The sequence below is a fragment of the Cryphonectria parasitica genome (assembly GCF_011745365.1).
Source record: "Cryphonectria parasitica EP155 unplaced genomic scaffold M406scaffold_11, whole genome shotgun sequence".
NCBI classification, from domain to species: Eukaryota; Fungi; Ascomycota; class Sordariomycetes; order Diaporthales; family Cryphonectriaceae; genus Cryphonectria; species Cryphonectria parasitica.
This window is the reverse complement of record NW_024468919.1, coordinates 521,631-538,755: the sequence shown is the minus strand read 5'-3', so window position 1 is coordinate 538,755 and position 17,125 is coordinate 521,631. Positions and strand designations below refer to the sequence as shown.

The 17,125-nt window shown below is 51.7% G+C and overlaps 6 protein-coding genes across 6 annotated transcripts; 3 read left to right on the top strand and 3 right to left on the bottom strand.

Annotated features, from left to right (window-relative positions):
- The first annotated feature begins 852 nt into the window (after positions 1-852).
- M406DRAFT_283721 (uncharacterized protein) lies at positions 853-4,424 on the top strand. The gene is made up of 3 exons (XM_040918527.1): positions 853-969; positions 1,342-1,505; positions 1,675-4,424. Exons 2-3 carry the CDS (start codon positions 1,448-1,450, stop codon positions 3,657-3,659), a joined length of 2,043 nt encoding a protein of 680 aa, XP_040770987.1. The 5' UTR covers positions 853-969; positions 1,342-1,447; the 3' UTR covers positions 3,660-4,424.
- A 711-nt stretch (positions 4,425-5,135) lies between these two features.
- M406DRAFT_335218 (uncharacterized protein) lies at positions 5,136-5,683 on the top strand (the record flags this gene model as incomplete). The annotated part of the gene is made up of 3 exons (XM_040921012.1): positions 5,136-5,163; positions 5,232-5,364; positions 5,404-5,683. 3 exons carry the CDS (start codon positions 5,136-5,138, stop codon positions 5,681-5,683), a joined length of 441 nt encoding a protein of 146 aa, XP_040770986.1.
- A 977-nt stretch (positions 5,684-6,660) lies between these two features.
- On the bottom strand, positions 6,661-8,266 carry M406DRAFT_335217 (uncharacterized protein; the record flags this gene model as incomplete). Its single annotated transcript, XM_040921011.1, has 5 exons — positions 6,661-6,712; positions 6,813-7,144; positions 7,252-7,535; positions 7,656-7,893; positions 8,171-8,266. 5 exons carry the CDS (start codon positions 8,264-8,266, stop codon positions 6,661-6,663), a joined length of 1,002 nt encoding a protein of 333 aa, XP_040770985.1.
- A 1,649-nt stretch (positions 8,267-9,915) lies between these two features.
- Positions 9,916-10,749, bottom strand: M406DRAFT_243292 (cytidine deaminase-like protein; the record flags this gene model as incomplete). Its single annotated transcript, XM_040916205.1, has 3 exons — positions 9,916-9,981; positions 10,180-10,371; positions 10,525-10,749. Coding segments are annotated over 3 exons (483 nt in total), but the record flags the coding sequence as incomplete, so codon positions are not given.
- A 2,027-nt stretch (positions 10,750-12,776) lies between these two features.
- Positions 12,777-14,999, bottom strand: M406DRAFT_335215 (uncharacterized protein; the record flags this gene model as incomplete). Its single annotated transcript, XM_040921010.1, has 10 exons — positions 12,777-12,893; positions 12,951-12,977; positions 13,058-13,149; positions 13,192-13,254; positions 13,587-13,739; positions 14,152-14,253; positions 14,491-14,589; positions 14,731-14,737; positions 14,782-14,874; positions 14,964-14,999. The coding sequence occupies 10 exons, from the start codon at positions 14,997-14,999 to the stop codon at positions 12,777-12,779; spliced, it is 789 nt and encodes a 262-aa protein (XP_040770983.1).
- Positions 15,000-15,506: 507 nt separating this feature from the next.
- Positions 15,507-16,825, top strand: M406DRAFT_231393 (HET-domain-containing protein; the record flags this gene model as incomplete). The annotated part of the gene is made up of 4 exons (XM_040915873.1): positions 15,507-15,733; positions 15,793-16,012; positions 16,106-16,270; positions 16,418-16,825. Coding segments are annotated over 4 exons (1,020 nt in total), but the record flags the coding sequence as incomplete, so codon positions are not given.
- Positions 16,826-17,125: the final 300 nt, after the last annotated feature.

Here is a 17,125-nt window from a genome sequence, read left to right as displayed (position 1 = left end):
CTTGTCGGGACCTACCGACGTCACCTACTTCCCCCCAGTACCCCCTCGTCTGTGGGGGTCGATCTCCACTGGCTGGCTGTTAGTGAGCTGTTGGTCTCTTTGCAGGGGATCCACCGCCTTGGTAGCCCCAGGCTCATCGACATACAATATGTACCATAGCAGTACATATGTGCAGTAAGTAAGTACTGAATGTGTGTACTGTAAGAGGGAGGGGGCCAGGTCAGCCACAAACGAAGCCACTGATGCTCTGAATTCAAGCTGAAAGAGTCCTTCCATGCAGTAATACATGAGAATGTAAGTAGTTCATCTTTGTGGTACTTTGATTAGGTTCACTTGACAAGGTTATCATTCGACAACTCCTCCTGACTGCCTACTAGAGTCTACCACAGCAGTTACTACGTTATAGTGTGTGCATACACTATTACATCCCCAAACCCCCTCAGCCTACAGGGGTGCTCAGTAGACAACAGGGCGGCAGCAGCAGCAGCAGGGGTAGACCCGCGATTGCACTCTGTCTACCAGTGTCTAAAGTACTGTTACATAGTAGCAGTCTGTCTCCCGCAGCACGTCCTAACAGTGCACCTGTGCAGCAGTGACTTGTCTGCTGCATTGGACTAGGGTCTTGGTTGGGGTTGACGGGGGTTGGTTTGCTGCCACTCCAATTTCCAGGCTGTTGTTTTCCAATCCACCATGATCCCACCAAAGGACAGCTTCTGACCACAACACGCCTTTTTCCCACCACGTCTTTGCAGTTGTTGTTGTCGTTGTCATCGCCCAACACAACCCCACCACCAACCTTTTTTCGTTGATTTATTTGTTTTTGATGCTGCAGCCTCGCCCATCAGCCTCGTTCTTCTTCCCTCCTCTCTTCTGCCCTCTTCCACCTTCCATCCTGATCGCCAGATCGAGGCCTATGGGCAGAGAACATTCTCAGCATGATAAGCCATGGGAACCAATTGTGAGGTCCAAGTAAGCAGCATCATCCGCCTTCTGCGCAGCTTTGTGTGCCCCTGTTTCTATTCTTGGCAGTGGTCTTGTTTCTGTCTCTCTCTTCTTCCTCCTCGCCTTCTCCTTCCCGTTTCCCGCTTCCACATCCCCACTATCAACACTACTGCCACCGTCCCGTAACGTGCGTGGCCTTGTGCTATCGATTGCGAAACCACCCCGCGTGCCTCCCCCCCGCCGGCCCGCCGTCGTCCCTCATGTCGCAGCCGCATTGACGACCGACAAACGACGACAACGAACGACGACAACGACAACGACGACGACGACGGTGGCGTGTCTCTCTTTTCATGGGGATGGGCTCTCCTCCTGCTGACCCAGACTTCTTCTCCAACCTAGGCGTCGTGGATTCGGTAATAGGGTTGTCGTTGCCCTTGCGATCAAGACTCTCTGACGGGTGTGCCCCCTCCTTCGCGCACCCTCCAGCACGTCGCAAAGCCAGAGAATGGCCGGTAATCCTGACCTGCGCCGGCAGGTTGGGTCGCCTCGGCCCAAGGGACGCGGTACGTTCTTTGCGCCTGCATCTCCTTCTTGTTCTCCTCGCGACACCAGACAACACTGGCCCATACTGCCTTCTTGGCGTGCCGTTTGCGCTTCTTCTCCTCCTCGTCGTCGTCTCCGTTGTCCATCTCACTGACAGCCATCACGTCTCTAACGTCTCCCGCTTCACAGACAAAGATACACTCTGCAGGAACATTCTGATCTATGGCAAATGCCGTTACGAGAACGCGGGCTGCAACTTCAATCACGAACCCCCTAACAACAACTTCAACCCCGCCCAGAACCACGCCGCCGGCAGCAGCGGCAGCATCTTCGACATGAAGAAGACCTTGAACGGAGACTCCCCCTCCTTTACCCCCTCGAACCTCGCCGCCGCAGTCCAGGCCCAGCCGGCCCCCAAAAAGTCGACACTCCCCTCGCAGGCCGCAAGCGCCGCTGTCTTCACCCCCAGGGGCGCTGGCTCTGCAACACCTGCTCCTTCCGAGCCCGAGCGTGACCGTGAACGCGAGCGCGTCTTCAACCCCGCCTCCATTAAGGAGTTCACCCCCCAGAACAACAACAACAGCTTTGACCTTGGCGGCAGCACCAATAATACCACCACTACTGCTACTGCTACTGCGACACCGACGCCCGAACCCAACAACCTGCAGTCCTATGACCCTTTCCAGGCGTCTGTGTCCACCGCGCAGTACAATCCATATGCGAATGACCACACAGGTGGGATCGCTGGTCCCTCGACCACCACCGCCGCCTCCTATTATCAGGGCCAAGGCGCATACCCTACACCGCTGCAACCACCTCCCTACCACCTGTATGCCAATATCGGCCCTTATCGTGAGGATCTGCTGCCCTACCAGAGACAGACACGCGACTTCTTCATGCCAGAGGACCTGAGAGAGGAGCTGCAGAAGAAAGCGCACGCTGCTCTCCAGGTGATCCCTAGTAGCATTCAGCTCGAGGGCTACCACTCTCTTGTGCCTCTGGACAAGGTCGACACGCCCCAGCGCAAGAGCACAACTATCTTTGGCTGGACGAGCTGGCTGTTCAAGTCCTTCTCGGCCAAGACGGGCAGGATCTATTGCCTGCGCAGGCTGCAAGACTTCCGCCTCGGCGACCGTGAGGCCACGCAGGCCATTGAGACCATCAAGAAATGGAAGCAGATCAACAACGGCAGTGTCGTCTTCGTGCATGACGCTTTTACCACCTCGGCATTTGGCGACAGATCTCTCGTCTTCGCCCTGGACTATTTCCCCCTTGCGCAGACACTCGTCGAGGCGCATCTCACGCAGCCCCCCAAGGACCACCGATATCGCGGCCCGGCCACCGTCCCTAAGATTCCCGAAAGTGTCATCTGGACCTACGTGGCGCAGATCGCCAGCGCGCTCAAGGCCATTCACGCCAAGGATCTTGCCGCCCGGTGTCTTGATCCCAGTAAGATCATCGTCACCGAGAAGAACAGGATCCGGTTGACAGCCTGCGCCATCCTCGACGTCGTGCAGTACCAAGCCCATAGGTCGGTCAAAGAGCTACAGCAGGAGGACTTTGTCCAGTTGGGCCGGCTGATCCTTTGTCTCGCCAACACCAAGTTGCCCAGTCAGCTTGTGGACCTCGAGGCGGAGATGGCTACGGTGGCTCGAAGGTACCAGTCTGGCCCTAAGGGGGAGTCGGCGCTGCACGATCTGGTGCAGTGGCTCCTCAGTACACCCAATGTTAAGAGCGCCGAGCAGCTCATTACGGGCATGCCAAACCAGATGGTCGAGTGCCTGGACAGGAACCTGCAGCACACCGACATGCTCACCAACGAGCTGCAGCGCGAGCTCGAGAACGGCCGCGTCGTCCGCCTGCTGATGAAGCTGGGCACGATCAACGAGCGCCTGGAATACGACGGTGACCCGTCTTGGTCCGAGAACGGCGAGCGGTACACGCTCAAGCTGTTTCGCGACTACGTCTTTCATCGCGTCGACGAGCATGCCCGCCCTGTCTTTGACGTCGGCCACATGCTCTCATGCCTCAACAAGCTGGACGCGGGCTCGGCGGAGCGCATCCGCCTGACGAGCAGGAATAACGAGACTGATTTTATTATTACGTATGCTGAGCTAAAGAAGCAGGTGAACAGCGCGTTCGCCGACCTCATGAAACATAATAGGCGTGCTTAGGAAGCAACGCAACGGAGCATACTGACTTCTTCCACTGGCTGGGGCAGAAGTGGTGGGTGGCCGCCGCCTCCTGGGCCGCTGGGAGCTGTAGATCATCACCCGGGCGGCTTCAACAGCACCAATTGGGCCGGCCCACCCCCACCGCCTCCCGACAACCGGACGCCCCAGTGGCCGATGTCTTCGTTTGCAGGATCCAATCAATCTTATTATGGAGATACAATGACGATGGTGCAAGGCAATTATCCAAATACAAGTGCTCAAGTCTATCATCCTCCATTTCCTCCATCACTAGTAGTAGGACCCCATCGAAGATTTCAGTCAAGGTCATCGCCTCAGCATGGCAACACATATCACAACAACGACAACAACATCAACAATGACAGCCATCGACAAGGCTCTCCTACAACGTCAGATCCAATTGGCACCACAATCTATCAACAACAGTCACCTTCGACGTTAGACTCAGTCCGAGGAGTCGACACAGGCTCTAACCTTAACCCTAAGAGGAGGTGGAAAAAACGTGGTGGTAGAGGAAGAAGTTGTCAAGGTGGCTGAGGATTTGGTACCACATAAACTTTGTCATGGGGGCAGAAACAAAACTGCAGTTGGTCAGGATCTACATCCAAAGTGAAGAGGAGAGATGTCATGGATGGGGTTGGGTACAGCACACTCTCCACACTGCAGCACACTCTTCTCTTTTTGTCATTCTCTCTTGCTTTTTTGCCCACCACAGAACAGAATAACAAACAGATCAGATTAAGACAGAACCAATGATGAAATTAAATCCAAAATATGATTAAAACAGCTTCGCCTCATTCTTCTGCAGACTGCATATTCATCTCGCTCCATGTATCTTTGACTTGTCTATATTTGGATCAGCAATAAAAGGAAATTCTACCATTGTCGATTCAAGCACCGTGTCGATCTTGATGGTAACAACATTGGTTTGCACCACCCATGCATCTGCTATACTCAGTCATTCTCAAAAGGGAAAAAGAACATACTGGATGGCTGTCGACCTTGTAGGAAGATGGAAGGGCATTGCTTCTTTCCTGACCATGTCTGTCTGCTTCCCGCTCATACCAGACCGAAAGTCCCTTTGCATAATGCGATTCATGCGATATGTTCAGTCACTAGAAAGAGGCCAGTCAGAAGTGTCAGTGACTCAGTCCTGTGAAGGAAGGCGCCTTCCATGTATATATCAATTGTAGCTTTCCCCAGCGCCTCCAGACGAAATATACGTCCCAAAACAACGCAAAACATCAATACTTCTCCAGGAAGTCCTCATCTTCTTTACCCATCACCTCGTCCCAAGTCAACCACTAATATCAAGCTTTCTCAAGTAAGCCCTCAGCATTGCTACCCATGATATCATCCCAAGGCTGTCAAAAGCATCAATATCCTGCAGGCAGTACCTGAACTCGTGACTTGAAAAACAACTCATCTGCTCCCATTTCTGGAGACTGGACAAGGAAAATGGTACTTTGTATCTCGATCCCAAAATGTATGTACTCACAACCCCCCCCCCCCCTTTCTTGTCTTTTTCTTCGTCAGGCTAACCTCCCCTTCTAGCCAAAAAGACCACAGCCAAGAAGACGTCCGAAGACGCACCTATAGGCCGGTCCAACATCATCACCAGCGTGAGTGGTAGCCCAGACCCCGATGCCGCCCTGCAGCAGGCCAAGAGAAACAAGACGAGGCAAGAGTGGGGGGGCTGGTTAGACACCATATGTGAACATTCCAGGCCGCCATCAGCCGAATCTCTCTCGACTACGGACATGAGTAAGAGCACGGACGTGAGCACCCTGGGAGGCAATAGCATGGTGACGAGTATCACCACCAACAGCAGCAGTAGCAGCATGGTGGTGAGCAGCAGAACATCGTACAGCGGCGAGACGGTGCAGACTGGTGAGGCGGTGCAGAATGAAAAAGCAGTGCAGAAAGGCAACATGGTAGGAGAAGACGGCGTAGTCATGAGCGGCGGCAAGAACATCCGGAGTGGCGACGGCAGCCAACAAAGGTAGAAAGGACCAGACTTTGAGCAATGATCAGTAAACAGAGGGTAGACATTCTAACTCTACTCAGCATCACAGACAAATTGGAGAACAGTTTTTGGCACAGTCGACTTTTAAGGATGATGAAAGGGCATCCTATTCTGCACGCCATTATAATCCTATTGCTACCTCAAGTACTTGCTGTTCAGTTCCTTGATATCGTCTTACTGCCTAAGTCCAACCATCTTACTAGAAACATGTTTATTCAAAATGCCTATTTTCTTAGATTCCTGGTCCTGCACATCAGAACTACATAGATGAATGGCATTGCGGTTGAGACGAAACTGTCAATCATTAATTGGATCATGATACTTGAACAAAATCATGGAAATGAGACGCAAGTCCTCAAGCTTTGACGTGAATTGTCCATTGTCTGCCTTATGTTCAAGTTGTTTGTGGTTCTTCACAAGGTTCAATTTCGAGCAGCCTACATAAAATGTCCAATCATGAGATGCTGAACAATTCGCACCAAAAATGACTTAAGCAAGTCAGGGTGCTATGTTATACATTTACTCACTGCACAGATGTCCAAAGAGGAGCGTATTCAAGACCTTCATTGAGGAATTCTTATCAACAATGTCTATTCTATTGCATGGCATGTAGAGCAGGTCTCTGTGGCACCCTTTGCAAAATTTATTTCCATGATCACATTAGTCCATTAAGAAAGCCCATCAAAGACAAATTCCGAGCAACACTTTTGTTTTGTTTGATTTCTTACTCTATATATATAACTATCATAATTGCCGCCTAGACACGCTCTTATATCAGGATTTTATGGCCTTTGATGGCAATGCTACTGCCAAGTGTTTTCTTACCCCAGGTTTATCAGTTTCAGAGAAGCCTCCAGGGCTCCCAAACACCATCTTCTTTTTGAAATAATTCACCTCAGTTTGTCTCGAACAGTCTTGTACTTGCCCAAAAGCAAAGTTTCGAACCACATGTCCACCTCAATTTCCCGACCCGTTCCCACCACAGAAGACCAGCAGGACACTCATGAATCTGTATGCAGACAGAGACAAGAAACGGTCAGCAAGGAAGCACGAGCATGCATGAATATGGAAAGAGAAAAGGACAGAGGGACAAAAGGTCATTAACATACGCAGCCGTGACAGCAAAGACCTGGGTACCCCTCGTCTGGGTAAACATGGCCATTCCCATCGAAAATACCACCGAGAACATGCAAACCAGGTAGACCCTGGTGTTCTGGCCGGGAACGGCGTTGAGGCTCAGGATGGCGGCGCACGGCAGCAGGATGGAGAGTCCCGTGCGGATGAACTTGGTCATGAAGGTGTTCCAAGGCGCCGAATACTGGTACAGCTCAACTTTCCTTACGGCCGCTGCCTGGCTATTTTCGCCGGTCTTCTCGTGCTCGCTCGTGTTGTCCCCTTCCGGAGAGGGAAGCCCGGCCTCGAGGTCTTGCATGATGGTTCTCTGAAGAAAAAAGAAAACAGGATATCTTTTAGCCTCTCTTGGGTTGATAGGGGTTGTTTTGATCGAACTTTGATACGAGAAAAAGGAAACAAGGTCATCTGTGTCACCTTGTGGCTCCTCAGAGCAATGTGGATGACCTTCATAGCCGGCTCCACGAAACACTTGTCCAGCAACGAGTCTCCGCCGCTCGCTGGCGCCTCGAACATGACCAGGTCCTCAAGATGAAGCTTCTGGTACGCCGCCGGGTTGTCGCCTACCAGCTCGGCGGACATGAAGCCGCAGCGGCCGCCATTCATGCCGTCGTCGCTGATGTACTTGGAGAGGAAGTCTCGTTGAGCGTTGGTGGGAGGGCTGAGGGCGACGACGCGGTTGTGTCTGTCGATCGCTTCGTCTATGCAAGCCAGACAGACATGTTAATTCTTCTTCTTTCTGTTCTTCGAATATCTAAGGAAGGAGTCAAGAGGAGGAAACGATATGAATTGAAACTTGCAGTACTCATACAACACCGCACGCAGTTCCAGCCAGATCTTCCAACGTTTCCCATCCCCTCTGGTTCCTGAGGTGGCAAGCGAAAGCCAGTGATAGTTCCAGAGGGGCCTCTCCGTGTTGTCGACAGAGGCCGCATCTGCGGCGATCTCCTGGTCCAGCTGGGTTTTGAGGCTGTGAATCTGGGCCTGGAGGTAGAGCAGGTTCATCACGGAGAGCTCTTTGTACCGGCGCACCATACCGTACTGCGTCTGGACCATAAACTGAGCTAGGTGTGCGTAGCCGGCTGGTCCAGCTGGACGAGGTATGTCCTCGACTTGTCTAACTTTAGAGCCAGCTGTCGTACATCGTTCAGTCTCGCATTCATCTGGGCCTGCAACCGCTTGCGTTGTAGCTTCTGTTGTTGCCATATTGTTCGTCTCTCTCTTTCGCTCGCGAGGGTTGCAGTAAAAGAACAACAAGATGCAAAAAGAGAAAACGCAAGTGATCAACCAGCATTTCTATCCTTGAGCGAATTCAGGTATCTATCCTCAAGCACACCAGGGCACAGTAGGACGTGGCAATAATCATGCAGTGTACCGTGACCTTAGACAACGTAGAAGAATAACGTTGCCTCGCCGTGCACGAAGCCGACATGTTAACACGAGGTCACAGGCATCCATCCCCTTCCAAAAAGAAGAGGTAAAAAGGGGGGGGGGGGGAGGAGAAAAGAAAAGGAATCCCATCACAATGGAGAACGTGGCCCTCGTTGTACAATATGCTCCAAACCCAGGCACCTCAGAGCACCGAGTTGATTCAATAATGCATGTAGACGTCGTGTCGGGCAAAATTTGTACTGGGAAGAAAGACGTTTGCTGCCTTGTCCTACTACCGGTCGAGTGCGGGTACCGGCTCCTGGTTCGTCCGACGAGATGATCACGTCCAAGCCTATCGACAATGTGCCTGCGGTAATGATCTCCGTCATTTGTATCTCGGTGTACAAGGTGAGTATTGGACGGGTGGCTGTAAATTCCAAGGTTGAACCGACTGGCATGCGGCGAACGAGGCGGAGCTTCCATTTCTGTAGAAGGGAGAAAAGCAGGAAAAGGACAAGGGGGAGGGAAGAAACAAAACCTCCATATCCTGTAATCGATCTAGGTTTCGTATCGTGGGTGTCATCACTGCAGGCTGGTCTCCGGTCTCCATGACTTGTGAAACTCTGTTCGTTGGTCAAGCATCCAAGCATCGACACAGAACTGTTTGACTTCTCTCAGCTTGGGACAAGCAAACAACAATCTGGCCCCCGGCAAGTCATTACCATAAACAAGCCATTAATCTCACATTTTGCTGTCTTTTTTTTCTTGAGATGAAAAAAGGAGGGAGGATTGGTAACATTGATTAGCAGGGTGAAGGCACGGCTAGCGTATAAATATTCAGTTGCACACAGACCAGCCCATGAGCATTTCATCGGTTTCTTCTTGTCTTGTAGTCGTCAATAGGTACCTAAGCATGCAACCAAGATGGTAGCTACTAAAGATGGTAGTTATGCTACAAAGCCTGACTAAGGGTAGGAGGACAATAGTAGAAATGTGACAATGTACCCTGCAATGGCTGAATGGCGCCATGTTGGACAGTCCCCGACGTCCAGCTAGTCCTACTCGAAGCTTAAGAACTCATAATAATACTGTGGTATAGCCACGAGGCAGTACTGGGAGCGCCCACGGTCCGGCTCTCGTCCTAAAAAGTAAGCGACTTCTGATTTTCGAGGATGACTACGTCTTGTTAGCATTGTACGCCTAACGTCTGCGCCATGGGTCTTACCTGAACTACTGGTCACTGGGTGTGAGGTATGGCCAAGAGGCGAGCTTGCTTTCTCTCTGTGGTGAATGCCCTTGCTGTACCTGACGTTCTCTTTGGCGCTTCGGAGCTTGCTTCAATTAGGCATCAGGCCGCCATTCCGCCACGCGGAGACAGCTGAGTTGTGTGGCCGCTCTCCGTAGCTCTTAGATTGAAAGCGTCTTCATCCTCATCCTCGTCCTCGAAGGCAGACCCGGTAGCAGGATTAGCCCGCTCTTCTTGCCCGAGACCCTCAGCCTCCTGTTGAGCCAGACCCTCAAGAGCCGTGCCTTCTGTCGTAATACCCTGGCTCTCCATCATGGCGGCGAGGCGAGCTGCGCGACCCTCCTTCTTTCGCGGTACAGGTGCTGTCATGCGATCTTAGCATCATAAAGTCGTCCTCGAGGGGAGGGTAAGGTGGCGTGAGAAGAAAACAAAATGGAGGAGCGGGAGCGATGCGTACCTCTGCCATTTTCCTGGACGTAAAACTGTCGAAGCAGGTTGACGGCCTCATCTCGACCCCAACCACCCTCGGCCTCGAACCCATCTTCCACGTTTCCGCCATGACCCATACTCATGTTTGAAACTGGGATGGGTGGCTCGATAAAGGTAATCCTATTGACCGACTTGACCTCACCGCCCATCGCAGCCGAACCATCCTGAGATCCGTTGATGGAGGAGGCACACGAGGCCGACTTTTGTGGAAGGGTGGGTCGGGTAAGCAGGTTAGCAACAGGCCGGTGGCCGGGAGTCGCAGGAGCGGTGGCGGCGTGCGCGGGATCCGAATTCATGTGGATGCAGAAGACACCACCCGTACCGCCGAACTTGTCATTGACGGCGCCGAAATAAACCTTTCTGATGCCATACTGGCGGAGCATGGAAGCACACATGACGCATGGTTCGACAGTGACATAGAGTGTGCAGTTCTTGATCAGGTCACGGTCGACGCGGGGGGCAGGATGAAGTTTCTGCCCATAAGGATAAATGTGGCCATCCGTGGGGTCGACATCACCCCATTCCTGCTCGCTGTATGTCCTCACCAGAGACGGCTTCTCGGCCTGCTGGCTGCCTCGCCGAACACTCTCGGCGGACTTTCTCTTTGGCTTCTTGTTGGGTGCCTCCTCCATGTCCGCCTCAGGGGTGAAGGAGAGGAGAGCGGTGAGGGCCATCAGCTCTGCATGACGGGTACCGTTGCGGGTGATGTTGGTGGCGTTCATACCTCTGGCGACGACACGTCCATCATGGACGAGGACGCAACCGACGGGTGTTTCATTAGTCTTCAGGGAGAGGCGGGCCTGGAGCAAGTCTCGGTCAGCGCCATCGATTGCAGTGGTCGGAGTGAGTGGAAATGAGAGCCGAGGGAGATGTATAGACAAGTAGCAAGCTATTGCTGGTTGGAGACGTGAGAGTAGTACGAAAGAAAAGGCCGGCACGAGTACAAGGTGCCCGCAGGTTTGAAACACTGCGATAGGCGAGTGGAATCACGAAATGAGGGAAGGCAGGTGGCCAGCAATGAGGAAAGCAAGTCGGATCAATAGAAAGAGAGCCTATTGGACAGAGGGGCTGAAGAGATATGTATGACGGTTGCCAGGGGTCGGGACTCTCGAGGCAAGGAGACGAGCGCTATGGCGAGGCAGAAAGAGGGCGATAACAACAACATACCATATCCAGCGCCTGATCCATGAAGTAATGGTTCAGGGCACGCTCGGCAGCCTCGACGGGATCCTCGGGCTCAGCGCTGCGGTCCTGATCTAGCTGCTCGATGACCGTGGGAGGCTCGTTAGGTGGCGGTAGCGTGAGCTGCTCCTGACGGTTCTCCTTGGCCTGCTCTTCGCCGAGAACACGGAATCCAGGGCCAATCGTCGCATACACGAGGTCACGGTGATTGTCAATTGGTTCGACAGCGGCAGCAGTGTCATGAACAGGCACGTTCTCCTGCTTGGCGCCTGCACGGCCGTCAGATGATCCAATGTATGACAGAGGGTCTTTGACGTCAGGCTGTCCGGTGGCTTTGGTCGAGGAGCCGTTGGGCCCGATCGCCGCCAAGGGCAGCTGGTTCAGCGGGCGAGGCTGCATGTTCGTGGCACCTTGGTCGTCTCCGTTGTCGTTATTGGTTTGGAGATGTGGGCTGTGGGTGCTGAGGTCGCGACCGTGAGTTGGTGCAGACGCGGAGGTAGACGTGGGTGGGGATGTCGACGTTGATGTTGATGGGTCGGGGGTGGTGGGTGGACGAGCGCGTTGTTGGTCGACGCTGTGCTGTTGTTTTTGTTGTTGTTGATGTCCTTTGGGTTGGCCGCCAGGTTGAGATGTGGGCGTCGAATCAGATGTGCCATTTGATTTGGTGGGAGAGATAACGGATGCCAGAACGTGAAAGATGGGATGGAAAACGGCGACGACAAAGGCGACGAGACCGTCCAGAAAACTCCAGCCCTTTCTGCCTGCACCCTCAGAGACTGTAGACCCCTCACCTGTCCCCATTTTCACCTGCTGCCACCTTTTTAAGGTGAATAAAAGGAAGAAATAAAAAGAAGGAGGGGGTGGGGGGCGGGTTGTTGCCCTTCTTCTCCTTCTTCTCTTTCCTCTCGGGAAGTCGCGTTTGGACCTGTCGCTTCCCTGCTGCCTTCAGCCCTAAAGGTGGGCGCGGAACCGCTTTCAGAGCGAAGACAGGTGGCTCCTTGTTACCACTGTTGCCTCTTTGATGTCCTCACCCGTCCAAGGCAACCCAGTTCTGTTGTTAGTCCTGAAAGCCTGACTGCCTGCACTGTTTAGGACCGCCTTCTGCATGGGAGACCACCCAAGCGTCGACCCTGGCTCTGTGTTCACAATCTCAAACCAAAAGACAGCCTTTCAAGATCTTCGCATGAGTTTATAATATAATAAAAAGGGATTTGGAAGATATAAGCAACCCTGTCGCCTGCATCAGATTGTGTTTTAAAGGAAATGAAGGGGAGGATAGTTCTTCTTGCGCATGAGTATATATTTCGTACGCGGAACGGACAAAAGGTTGGAAATTTTGAGAGGGTGCCTATCTAAACGAGGTGACAAGGTCAGCGCTAATTGCATACAAGCACCGCGAAATCGCATATTGTACAGAGCTTGCCCCGTTAGATAGGGAAGACCCTTGCACAAGAATAAAGACCTCGATAGGCCGATATTAACTTCCTCCGTCTTCCTTCCCCTTCATCCCCCGTGCATGTGAGAAATTGGGGCGAATGCACAGCTCTACAAACTTTTGGGCGGTGGCTTTCCTTCCTTCTTCCCCCCATTCCCTACCCTTCCCCTTCTATTTCCAAATATAGAGCGCTGTCACACAGTGGATGTCAGAGAACAGTCAGTCATATCCCTCTCGAGAGGCTTCCCGGATTCGCCGAGCAGTCTTGCGGGTTGCATCATGGGGTGCGACCTTTGCCGACGTGTAGAACGAGTGAGCCGCTGCGTGCGCCGAGTGCTGTAACATCGTACAGAGACTTGGAGCTTTCTAAGCCACAAAGAGATAGACACATACGGTGTACACGCCCAACAGAGGCGCTGTCTGTACTGGCCTGTATGACCAATGATGGCTATTTGCTCAAACATGACAGTTCCAGCTCCGATTGCCCAGTCTAAACATACAGATAGACACTCCTGGTGGGACAGTATGCGGCATTTCTGAGCGCTCGACCATGCATCATTTTCCAAAGCCGACCTGCAGCTGAACCGAGATCCTATTTTCCTCAGCCGCAGGCCGATAATTACTTACTACTTACCCAGATATTCCGCATTGCTGACGGCGTAACCATCGCGCCAGATCTGTACACCACTCTGGGTGCCTTAAATTGGTGCAGATAAGGATTGCCATCAGTTTTGTTTGAAATGGACAAAGCATCTGCGTCGCTTCTGAACGAGCAATCAAAGAAACGCAAACGGCGTGCATAAAGATATCACGCCTCTTCGCTTTGTGTTATTTCTGTTAGATGTATGGGTCCAAGTTCAGCAGAGCCGGATAGGCTGGCATTCGCCTTAAAGGCCCTTTGTGCTAGGAGCCCCAGGTAGCCTTTCACCAATATGAAGAAAAACACCTTATTACAACAGTTTTTGATGCCTCAAAGTTTCTCAAGGTTGATCATGCGCGCGCTGGCGGTCAAAAGACGTTATTACTCACTTGACGGCGCAAATTTGATAATAAAGAACGAAGCAGCTGTAAAGCCGACGACTAATAATTTCTTAGCCGGGCTTATGACATCCTGCGGGGGAAACGACGACTTTTTCTTGACGACGTGCAGCTCTAGCTCCTTTATGTGGACCGTCATGAAGTCTATGACAAGACCTCATCTTCCCTCCTCCATAAAAATTTCTCGTCATGAGAGGCCGAGTTGCCAAGCTACCGCGGACTCGTCGCTCTCGTCTGAGACCCCCAAGCTTTTCTAAGAACGGCTTGGGCATTATTGCAAGTAAAGATGCAGGTATGTCAGCACCATACCCTTATTTCTAGAAGACAAAAACATGTTGACGTCTTCAAGGATCGAGAGAGCAGACAATGCGGCTCAGATATGAATGGCATCGTATAGCTCACACCCATTGCCTCAACTAATTGATGGAGGAGCTCGTGCAGACAGGCCGCAGATCCTCTTCCAGCCTAGGAGAACGGTATAGTCGTACTTGAGCCCAAGCCTTCTACGCATGCCGACCAATTTCATAATGATATATTGAGTCCCGCAGCAACCTACCAAATGAGCCTTCGAGGACTACGTCGACGAGGTCGAGGAAGCCCCTACCCAAGTGACTATAGTTGAAGTAGTCGGGCATCTGCTGAACGCGATATACAGCAACTGATTGTTACAAATACGCCCTCAGCTAGGCTAGGCGTTCATGGGCTGTCCAATAATGGTCGGTTTCCACAACGATCCATCTGCTCTCAGCCCGACTTCATCCAAGGTCCTGAAAAGCGGAAATTCTGCCCAATTCCGACTCATCAGCATATCTATGGAGACGGGAGTATGCAAAGAGACAGTTGTTCACCCTGAGGGGCAGCCAAACAACCACTGGCAGCGGCAGCATTGCCATACTTTCCAACCCATCGTCAAAGGAGCTCTTTGGCTTATGCTGGGCAGGGACCAGGTTGGCTCGACGATCATAAGAGAGGATGAAGACGAAGACGAAGCCGTCTATAAGGGGTGACAGTGTGTTTCTAGGCACCGGTTTGTTCTGCGGGAAGTCATTGCCAGTCTTCGAAGGGGTTACAGGAAGAGTTTATGCTAAAAAGAGCAGTGCCAAATATCAGCCTGGAAACATCTTTGACGTCTTACTCAGAAACTGATATGTCATTTTGCCGAGGTTAGCAAAGGGCGGGGGCTTACGCGCACACCGCACATTTCATATTTGTACAGCTTCGCATTTACAAAGCGAAAGTTGCTTGTTTCGCTTAGGGACCCGAACTGATTGTACAGCGTCTGGGAATCAGCCCGAGGTTCTTTTAATTACTATATATTCCACAACACGCAATGACTCGCAGAGTCTGCGAAAGCTGCATACAACTTACCATCGAGTATGATACGGATGATCCTGTACAGGACATTGTGAGCAGCAGTTTCGAATTACAAGACAGTCTCCCTAGCCTCCCTCGTCTTGAACAACTCGCAAACTTGGGCTGTGAGTTCTGCGCTACCCTCATCGAAACTATTCGAAGCGTTGCGAAGCGCAAGCAGCTTACCACTGTTGCAAGTGGTAGTCATGGGCCGACACCTGTCTACTTGAAAAATGCACGCTTCTATACAGAACACTGTTTCAGAACAGATGCTATTGGAGATGACAATGGCGCGTATGGCCTCAAACTGGATCTACATATAGGGGATGGCCCTGGGGTTGAGACCTTATTCTTTTCCTTGTATGCAGAGCCTGGTATGTTTTCCTTCATACTCAGCATTGCTAACATCCGTTTTCTCAATGTATGTATAATGACGGTCTCCAAAAATTAGGATCAGAAGCGTCCAAGTCTGGTAGAATCCAGCGGCGAAGGCTGGAGCCTAGCATGCTATCTGACACGTGCATTCAGCGCATACAAGGTTGGATCCGCGACTGCAAGAACCATCCGGATTGCAATAATACCTTAGACTCATTCACGCCAACAAGGTTGATCAATGTTGGTCAGGTGGATTCTATACTAGTGAGGCTTGAAGCCGGAAACCGAACAGCTGGGCTGCCCTATGTGGCTCTGAGCCACTGCTGGGGACCACCGGATCCACGAAAGCCGATGCTAGTAACCGAAACATCTACACTGTGCGAGAGACTGGAAGGAATACCACTTGACATGTACGTACACCTTCATTGGCAAATATACTGTACAAGCAGCCAGGCTGACTTCCTAGTAGTATGCCACAGAATTTCAAAGATGCTGTGGCTTTCACACGCCAACTCAACATCCAATACCTCTGGATCGACTCCCTGTGTATCATACAAGACTCTGATAAGGACTGGCAGCGCGAAGCATTACTGATGGACCAGGTTTACAAACATGCTTACTTGACTCTCGCTGCGACATGTGCCAGAACAAGTCACGATGGCTTTCTGAAGCGGCCTCTGAGTCGTGAAGTGCGATTACCATTCTTGTCCTCGAAAGAAAAAACTCCGAATGGGTATTTTTATCTGAGACAAATGGTGGATGAATATCAATGCAGATTCGAGAGTAATATCGAATGCTCGACGTGGAATACTAGGGGTTGGACGATGCAGGAAAGGTACCTTTCCCGGCGTCTGGTCCACTGCAGCCAATACCAGGCTTATTTTGAATGCCGGACTGCTATCTGGCCTGAGGATAATCACAAGGTCCAACATATGCCAACCGCTGGAGTTTTGATGCGCAATGAAGAGTCTTGCGGCGAGAGTGACATAGATATAGACGAGGAAGAGGATAAGGAGGATGGAGAGAACAAGATGATCAAGGACACTGCAGAGGCTACAGGAGCCAAAGTTTACGATCGGGCTGAAGACCTAGAGAGACTATTCGACCGCTGGTTTCTCATCGCAGCGCAATTTTCTCCTCGCCAATTGACATACAGCCGCGATAAGCTCCCAGCTCTTTCAGGTCTCGCAAAGGAAACCTATTCCGCTGGCCCTGTCGGGCGCTATCTAGCTGGCATCTGGGAAGGAGACTTGGTCTACGGACTGCTCTGGATCTGCTGGGAGGATGACACTCAATTTTTGCGACCGTCATCGTATCGTGCTCCTTCTTGGACCTGGGCTTGCTTGGACGGCCAGATATCGTGGGGAATGTATTGGGATAGGGCAGAGATGCCTAAGATGATCGACTTGTTGGAAGTTGATATTGAGCTAGAGGGGGACAACCCTTTCGGTGCTATCAAGAGTGGTAGCCTTGTGATCAGCGGCTCTCTTGCTGCTGTCAGTGTTGGAGGTTTCGACGACACAATGACCCCTGCGACTTCAAAGTTTCCGTATCAGCTAATTTATGAAGGACGGCGAGTGGGACTACTGCATCTGGACTCGCGGAAGCCAGAAAAAGTAGCAAATGAGCTGCATGCTCTGCAGCTTTTCGATCAATACCCTATATTGCCTGGATCTAGACAAAAGCCCGCAGATGTGTGGTGTGGATTGTTACTGGAACAGCAATGGGAACGAGAGAAAACTTTTCATCGTGTAGGTCTTTTTTTCCTAAATGAAGACTGCTTGGACATTTTTCATAGTCTG

Coding starts and splice junctions, on each gene's coding strand:
- M406DRAFT_283721 (XM_040918527.1), top strand. CDS start 1,448: ATGGCCGGTAATCCTGACCTGCGCCGGCAGGTTGGGTCGCCTCGGCCC. Junction 1,506..1,674: donor GCCTCGGCCCAAGGGACGCG/GTACGTTCTTTG, acceptor CCCGCTTCACAG/ACAAAGATACACTCTGCAGG.